Source organism: Telopea speciosissima, chromosome 2 (genome assembly GCF_018873765.1).
Source record: "Telopea speciosissima isolate NSW1024214 ecotype Mountain lineage chromosome 2, Tspe_v1, whole genome shotgun sequence".
NCBI lineage: Eukaryota > Viridiplantae > Streptophyta > Magnoliopsida > Proteales > Proteaceae > Telopea > Telopea speciosissima.
The window spans coordinates 14,563,401-14,571,943 of record NC_057917.1 but is presented as its reverse complement, the minus strand read 5'-3'; the positions used below and the strand labels follow the sequence as shown (position 1 = coordinate 14,571,943).

Genomic DNA, 8,543 nt, shown 5'->3' with positions numbered 1-8,543 from the left:
ATAATTTCCGTTTGATACGTAGAATCCTAGGATAATTCCCAAGAGCTGCGTATGGCTGCTGAACTTGACTTGTGTCTGCAACTCTAGGACTCTTGGTTGGTAGGTAGGATGGTTGACGTTCATCGGACAATCTATGACTCCGTTTTGGAGCAATGGACCCGCTTGCAATTGAGTGAGACTCCCAGCATAGCTCTCTTGGAACATATATAACAGAACAAAGGACGACTCTGACGTGGCTTCCCTAATATTTAATGAAACATTGAAAATATCTCATAGATAGCCCTGCTTCTAATGTTTATGTTCTTTGGAGATAGCTATAGCATCTAAACCATGCATTAGAAGTGCTTCCTGAACAGCTTTGGAGCTAAATGATGAACAACTCTAGCGGTTGAAACGTACAGAACTAACCATTGGTTCCATCACCAAAAGTAAGGCAGTTCCATTTTGGAATTTGCTTCCTCTTGTTATTGTTTTAGGCCTCTGATGGTAGGCATGAGTTCTAGCTTCTTTCTTGGCCTTTTGGAATACTTGAGCTAGTTGCCGCTTACTGAAGGTGTGGAGGAGTTTGTCTAGGATATTCTCATTTTCCCTTGTCTCAATTGGAGGCCTTCACTTTGGCATTCCACCAATTTGACCTGAAAGCCTGAAACCCGCAATTTCATCTTTGGGCAATGCGGTATGGAACTAAAAAGAAAATGTTAAAACTCAGAGTTTGTGTGACATCACAGCGCAATTGCATGTCAATGAAATATTTCATTTTTGCACGCCAATTTTGCTGGTTTTTTTGTGTGGAATTGGAAGCTTTTATATATATTTTACTTTTTAAGGGGGGGGGGGGTGTGGGAGAATAGGGAGGGGGTAAGGTACCAGCCAGGAGACTCAAACTCGAGACCTCCTAGTGAGCATGGGCATGAAGCACACCACGGTTCACCAATTTTGAGATGTGATAGGAACGCTGAGGGCCAAGTTTCTGAACCATAATATTGTTCCTCATGAGATTTTCTGAGATGTGAAGACCAGTAAAGTACTTCTGAATCACAACTTTGGATTTGGGTGTAAGACCATGACTAGTTCTGAGGGACAGCAACACTACATAATTGCCAAGATGCAGGTAAATGTAGAATGAGCTGGAGATCCACGACAAAGGATTACATGTACAACTTCAGGTTGACACTACACTATTGATGATAATGGCAGGTAATCTGGTATAAGTGGGAGGGTAAGGGGAAAAGAAGCGGAGAATCCTGTGGAAAGGGCCTGGAGATTAATATATGAATGCTTGTCAACTTTGAGAGCTTAGATTGGACTGTCATCAACGTCAATTGGCAATCTGCAGCAGGTAGCTCAGATGGTTGAGTGGCAATGTGAGAACCCAATGAAGAGGACATTATCAAGGGGGTGGTGGTTCAGTACCTTGAACATCTGATTCATTTGGGTTGGGGCATGGGCACTACCGCACTAGCAAGAGAATATTGCTGGTAGTATATGGAGCTTTAAGGACAATCTTCACTGAATTTGGCTTCTTCCAGTGTTCCTCTTTTTCAAAAGATGATAATTAACAATCAAAAGTAACAAAGTATACATTCCTTCCGATAATTGTGCTTTGTTCACTCTTGTAGAGAAAGGGATTACTCTCAAAAACAGACTATATACAAACTTGCTTTTGAAATAACTGAGGCTTAAAAAATAAAAGCAAACCCATGAAACAATAGATTACACAGAACACTCATCTTCGATCATTTCACGGATTTCATTAACCACCAAATATGCTTTGTGGCCTCCAATCACCTCAGCTTGTTTCTTGGCATCTTTCCACAACTGTTGCAAGAGAGTTGTCAACATTATGCCAAGAATAAAATCATGGGTCTACAGAGTAAATAAAGTGCAGTGTTTTACCTGTATGGTTGGCATCTTCTGCATAGGTGTTAAGAGTCCCCACATTAGAGATCATGAAAAGATATGACAATTATCAGTTAAAAGAGTAAGTTTCAGAACTAAAAGGTTTCATGTGATGCAACTCCTGGATATATTTGGTTCAGCAAGAAAAAACATAAAGGCCAGGAAAAAGAGTTTCAAGTTTCTACATTAACCCTCATGAGATGCACTTCATCTTTTTGGTACATTCCAAAATATATTTTTCACCCTGATGTAGTTGAAGGTAATGATGTTTTTGTCAATTTTAAATCAAAAGAAAAGGAACAACGAGAAAGACTGCACATTATTTTGGTGGGAGGAAAAGGATAAACATAACAACCAGCCAACAATTGTAAGGCATGCCTAGAATTTTTCTCTATGTGGAGGAACCCTTAACTGCAGGGATAACCAAAACCTTAGTCATCCACTTAAGAGGAGACATATGGTCAGCCAGAAGGTGCCACCCTTGGCTTGGTGGTAAGGTCTCCAGCTGTTGATAGTGAGTCCACAGATCAAATGCATGACTGCCACCTGTGTTTTTTTAGGGGGGGGGGGTTGTTATAGGGTGGGGGACATTTAACTTTGTCCTGAAAAGGGGAAAAAAGAAAGAGAAACACTGTCAGCTATATGTGCAGAGCCATGTCAATTTCGGTTCCATACCTTAGTGTGCTCGGCAATTCGGATAATAGACATAGGAACTATACAACTTCAATGAAAATACGTGAGAAACAGTCACCCCCACCTCTGTGCAGGATTTTTTTGTCCTAAATTTCTTCAAATTGTTCAGACAGATTAGGCAACTGCTGACTTTTCCTTGCCCCTATACTCTAAAGCTGCAGCGACCTCAATCCGAGGGAGATCAATAGAGAATACTTTTTCGGAATTATTCGGTCCTCGAGGAGAATGTTGCCCAAATGTCAACTCTACATCATCAGAAGCATTTTGCTCTCCGGATTCAGATGGAGTAGCTTCGGTTGAGGAAGTAGGGGAATCATCAAATGATATCAATGGAGAAGGCTCAGATGCCCTATGTTGAGAAAGGGGGGGTGGTAGAAACAACATTGTCATTTTCAGTTTTTGCCTTATGGGATCCACATGTGAGTCTGACAGAATCCAAGTTTTAAGTAGGATTTATTCCATTCCTAAGTGGGATGTGTGATGGGTCTGCTGAGATATTTTTCTTGATGATCTCTCAAATCTAAAGCAGCCAAAGCTCTCCTCTTTGCAGCTGTATGGAATCATAGTGGTGAGTGGATCCTTGGATAACCCAATGTGAATTCTTGGGTGCTCTTCTCCCCATGACGTGATGTAGATCAGCACCAAGGAAGTTATTCTAAAAAATACCAAAGAAGAACATGACTTCACTCTGTCATAACTCAGTGCTGTTACTGAGTTAACACAGTCTTTGACTCAGCCTTGTGGTTCTTCATTGGACCAAGTTCTTTTGGTTCAGACTAAGCCCATGCTTGGTGTTTTCTGGTTCACTAAAAACCAACAAGAATCGTGGGCAATTTAGGAGTTTTAAATTTGTTTATTTGTTTTCTAGTTGGTTGGATTGGATTAGGATAAGAGTCCATTCATTTTTAAATTGCTTTTTTATAGCCGCTTGTCTAAATGGAATACTCTACCTTGCTCTATGGTTTGGTGAGTTTTTCTTTTCTATCTTGTTTATTTCCTTCTTAGTATATTTTTCTAAAGCTGGCTTTTTCTACCTTAATATTCTGTGGGATTCAGAATGCTGCCGTGAGAAGCAGTAATCCCTTGGTAGGATACCAATGATGGCTGGTGGGATTCCAGTTGAGAATAGGTGCGATGCTTAGTGGCTTAGTCATATCTTCCTTTTTTTTTTCATCTCCCCATGTGGTGAAGATCATGCCACGTGCTTGTAGCCTATTTTCATTATTCTTTCACCACTCTTGCTGGACCTCTCAGTTTGGTACGTGCAAGCCTCATCTTCCTAGTGGGATTTCAGTTGAGGCTAGGTAGGATTCTTAGTCATATCTTCTTCTTTAATCTCCCCATGTGGTGAAGACTGTGCCAAGTGCTCGTAGCTTATTCTCATTATTCTTCTACCACTCTCTGGCTGGCCCTATCAGTTTGGAATATGTAAACCTCATCTTCTTGTCTTTTGTAAGAGTAAACCAATCAAAATAATAATCCAGACGAACACGCCAATCTTGTAATACATGGGGATCGAGTTTCCTGTTGTATTTTTTCAACTTGAGCTTTACCTTCTGGGAGTCACCATTAGTCTTATTATTCAAAATATTCTAAAAAATACTACATAAGGTATCCTCAAAGGAGGCTGGTTTGTAGGAACTCTCTGGGGTCCTCTCTAAATTCTCATGGTATTATTGACAGTTGTATTAGCAGGAAATTCTTCCTCTATTCTAAGATGTTCAGGAATATGAAGTGAGGGGAATGGATTAGAACCATCACGATGTTGTTCTATGGTAGTGGAGTGAAGTATGAGTAGGCTGAGGGGCTGAACCATTGAGTTTAATGTAGTAGTTGACATGCACAAGGAGATTAAATCACACCAATGGTTATCGAAACCTAACATCTCCAAAATTGCTTTGACAAAACCCCATTTCGTTCCATCAAAAGCCCTAAACATGTCAATTTTGGGGTAACAAAACCCATCTTGCCATTTTGTGATTTAGAAAATGAAAATTTCATAACCCAAAATGATATTGTCAGACATTTGTCTGCCTTTGACAAAGGCCACGTATAAAAGTGAAATGAATCTATGAAGTAGAGATCTTAGCCTATTTGCTGATGGGTCTAAAAAGATCCACTTTATTTGCACCTAGGCTTTGGCAGAAGAGCAATCAAAGTACTATTAATTTCAGGAGGAAGGATGCCACTGGTGAAGAAATCTGAGACCAGCTTAAAGATATCTAGATGCACCAAATGTCCAGATTACAACACTTTTGGAAGAAGCATGCTTGAAAACCATCAGGTCCTGGAGCTTTATAAGGTCCCCCATATTGAAAACCACTTCTTTGATTTCCTCAATTGGAGGAGGTTCAATGAATGCAGCATTTTCAGCAAGGCATGAAACATTAACAAAAACACCTTCTAGACATGTTGGTTCTAAGGGATTGGAAGTGGTATAGACCTGAGTTATTAGAAAGTGCACCAACTGAACCCTGTAAAACCCATGAAAATTTCATCTTTTTCACAACTAGAAACTTGTTTTCGCCATAGACATTCAAACCATCATACTCATGCATAATCTAAATCCTATACCCAACTTCAAAAATCATGCTGCTATTAGGATTTCTGTTTACCTTAATAGAAACTGTTCTCTCTTCTATTTCCCTTAAGTCTTCTGATATATTAGTATAGTTGTCACGGTGTCTAGGCGAGCCAAGGCATTGGAGGGGGCCTGGACAAAAGGCAACACCAACAAGGCGACAAAGGTGCCTGGGCGCCTTGACAACTATGTATATTAGCTAATTCCTTTAACTACTTTTCACTCTCAAGCATTTTATTGTTGGAGACCGTAATCCTACATCAAGAATACAGGTATAATTTGAGAGAAATGGCACGAGGAAGAACCAAATGTATGAAGTGAAGATAAGGGATCAATGTTGAAAGTGCGGGCACAAGATTCATGGGCTAAAATATCATAAGGGACTATATCTACATGATATTCAATTTTTGTCATGTTGAAGTAACTAAATGCAGTTGGAGATGTTCTTACTGTTTCCAGGCATGACTTCCTTTTCTTCTTTTTTTTTTTTTGGGGGGGGGGGGTGTTAAATCAATGTTGATTTTGATTATTCTTGTGATTTTAACAGTTTTTGCATTTATCAGTGTTGATCCTATTTTCATGGTTTTATGGCTTGTCATGCTTTGATGCCTACACTTTGTTTCAATGGGGTTCAAAACTATTGCATTTAGCCTTCAAAAATAATTCTTCAATAATTCCAACTTGAGGCATAGAGAAAAAAAATAATCGTTAAAATGACAAAATTATATATGGTTCCCAATCAGACAATAGGTGAACTTCCTTCCAATGATGGACATTCTCAGATTTAAACTGAAATTTTTATTTTTAAGAAGTGGGATTTCTCTGTAAAGTACTATACTTTTCTAATGTTACGTCTAAATTCTAAAGTTTGTTTATCAAAGGAAAAAAAATAATCTTGAAGTTGGTCTATGCTACATTCCATTCTTTGCGGGTAGTCTGAAGTGTTAAACCAATGTTAGTTTCTTTTCTATTCATATAAGAGTGGTTAAATTCTACGGCTTCAATCATCACAATTTAAACTTATTTTTGCATTTTCTCTTGGGACCTATAATATTATCCATACTTTATTTTGGACAATAACATAATCTCTTTCAGTTTAATTAATAAAACTTGATTAATAAACTATCATTTCTAGAACCTTACACTCTAGTTCCTCAGATAATTTGAAGCAGATAAAATGGTAGAAAGTACAGCCTTTGAGGTATTAGAAGAGTCTTACAGTGACTCCTGCACGAGAAACAAGCCTGTGTGGGACCTTATTGACATCAACACTGTAGAACCTGATTCTGCATAAAGAAATAGAACTTGGTCACTGTCCATGATGAAAAAACATTCTGGATATTAGACTGTCCAACTGAAAAAATGGCAAACAATGTTCTGAGTGCATTAGGGACCTGGGAACATGTAAGCAATGACATGCAGATTGGGTGGACTGGGACATACGCATTATGCTGTTGAGTTCCTTGAGGGAATTTTGTATGAAAGCTAATCGGATGGGACCACCACAGACAATGCATCTTGGATTCTTTTCAAAGTCCAACAGAGAACCTGGACAAACAACCACAAAAGGGTGGAGGGGACAGATGGTTCTGACCTATGACCATCCAATTGGGGTGTTTCAGCATCGGGGAAATCAGCCAGATGTTTCATTTGAATAAAGAAAGAGTTCAATATATTTTCTAAATAGGATGCAGTAAAAGTTGGTAATGGCTTGCCCCAGATCTAGTAAATCAATGAGGTATATAGCGATGATTTGGTCAATTTGGTACCAAAGACTCAGGTTTTGGTGTTTCCCAAACACAGATTAAAACTGAGTTTTAGTGTTTACTCTGTAGGTGGGTGTAAATCCTGGATTTTTTTCCTCATAGTAAAATGCTATCCTGTATGTCGACCAAAATCACCCTAGAATTCCAAGAGCACAATTCTTCATATTAAAGACTCAGGAAAGTGGATGGAAATCACTCCTACCTAAGTTTTGATTCACTATAGTTTTTTAAGTATGAACTAGTCAGGACGTTTAAGTACTTGTTGATTAGTAGAGGGAGTAACCCAAACCTCGGCTGGTATTCTGCTGCCAATTTTTCCAATTTCGGTTTCAAGTATATGCACTTCCTGCACCAGTTTGCCATCCTACATATTCAAACAAGTTTTACTTAAAAACTGTAATCATTCCTATTACACTTACAAAACATGTGTAACATCATTATCAGAAATCAACAATCAGATCACAATGAAAGAAACTGCAGAAATGTAATATATATATGCTTCGATTATATCGTGAGCCAGATTAATGGAAGCTCATAAGCTTATTTCATCAAAAAACGATCGAAAGGCCCAGCTTTTGGTCAACTACTAAAATCAATTCAAAATTCGGATTGGAGTGAATTAAGTTCACTTCGGCGGTTTCGATATAACATCTCCAGTTCTTCTACCCAGTTACCACTTTCCATGAAAAGATCCTGCCCAGTATGTGTATGGTGGAATCAACTTCCCACCATTAAGTAATTTAAGTGCAAAAAATCCCAAAACACAGTCTGCGACTTGACCAACCCTCGATCAAATCCTGACAACCCTATTGGAGAATTGAAAAAAGAGTCGCGTATATAGCATCTATGAAGATATTGTAATTAAAAGGAGAAAAAAAAAAGGAGCAAAAACATTGTAATTTCAGAAACGAACCAGAGAATAATAACTGCATCGTAGGGCTGCTGAGTCTCTGAAATGATCTCATCAAACTGTGCTTCGGTTACAATGGATTGGAGTTGGATTGAAATGGGCAAATCGAGATCCTGAGTAAGATCATCTACGCTCGAAGCGCCGGGTGAAGTAATCCTGCTGCAAATCACATGGAATTTATTCGGAAGAATCGAAGAGTTTGCAAGTAAAGGGGCTGTTCTAATTCTAATGTAAGAAGATGATAAACGATTGAGAAATCTCAAAGGCGGAGGAGTGATGTCAAATGGTTCTCTTCTTCGTTGCAGAGATTGAATGCATGAGGAAACCCAAATAGTAGCTGACATCTCCAAGAAAAACAGATAAGAAGGAAACCCAGGGGGTTATAAACTCTGGTAGAACAGCTCCTGAAATGAAAGCCAGAGAAGGAACGATGAAGCAATTCCAAACCTGACACTCCTTGGCGTCTACCTTTGAAAAGCCTGTAAAAAAGTTTCGGGCGTTCTATCAAGTTTGAAGCCTAAAGTAAACTAAACGGCATGGTTCGAAATCTCATCCGATCGGCAGATATCGGCCGGATCGGTATCGGTCATGATCGATCCCGAGATGTGACCAATCGGAAAAGATTTCCCTGAATCATTCCCGGGATCGGTCGATCTGATTCTTTACTTGTCATTTTTTTGGATATTTTTATCGA

At 39.0% G+C, this 8,543-nt stretch overlaps 1 protein-coding gene across 6 annotated transcripts; it reads right to left on the bottom strand.

Annotated features, from left to right (window-relative positions):
* Nucleotides 1-1,514: 1,514 nt before the first annotated feature.
* On the bottom strand, nt 1,515-8,217 carry LOC122650113 (thioredoxin-like 3-2, chloroplastic). 6 transcript variants are annotated; one of them, XM_043843422.1, is made up of 5 exons: nt 7,853-8,217; nt 7,199-7,303; nt 6,393-6,459; nt 1,897-1,914; nt 1,515-1,818 (listed from the first exon to the last, which is right to left on the bottom strand). In XM_043843422.1, exons 1-5 carry the CDS (start codon nt 8,191-8,193, stop codon nt 1,714-1,716), a joined length of 636 nt encoding a protein of 211 aa, XP_043699357.1. In that variant the 5' UTR covers nt 8,194-8,217; the 3' UTR covers nt 1,515-1,713. The 6 variants fall into 6 exon arrangements, with proteins under 6 accessions (XP_043699357.1, XP_043699361.1, XP_043699359.1 ...); XM_043843426.1 differs by having other exon boundaries at nt 1,897-1,929; nt 6,383-6,459; nt 7,229-7,303; XM_043843424.1 differs by having other exon boundaries at nt 7,229-7,303.
* Between the last annotated feature and the right edge of the window lie 326 nt (nt 8,218-8,543).

Excerpts from the sequence above, each read along its gene's own strand:
- LOC122650113 (XM_043843422.1), bottom strand. The coding sequence starts at position 8,193 with ATGTCAGCTACTATTTGGGTTTCCTCATGCATTCAATCTCTGCAACGA. Across the intron at positions 7,304-7,852 it reads GATGCAGTTATTATTCTCTG|GATGGCAAACTGGTGCAGGA; the intron begins GTTCGTTTCTGA and ends TTGAATATGTAG. Across the intron at positions 6,460-7,198 it reads CTCCCTCTACTAATCAACAA|AATCAGGTTCTACAGTGTTG; the intron begins GTACTTAAACGT and ends TTCTTTATGCAG.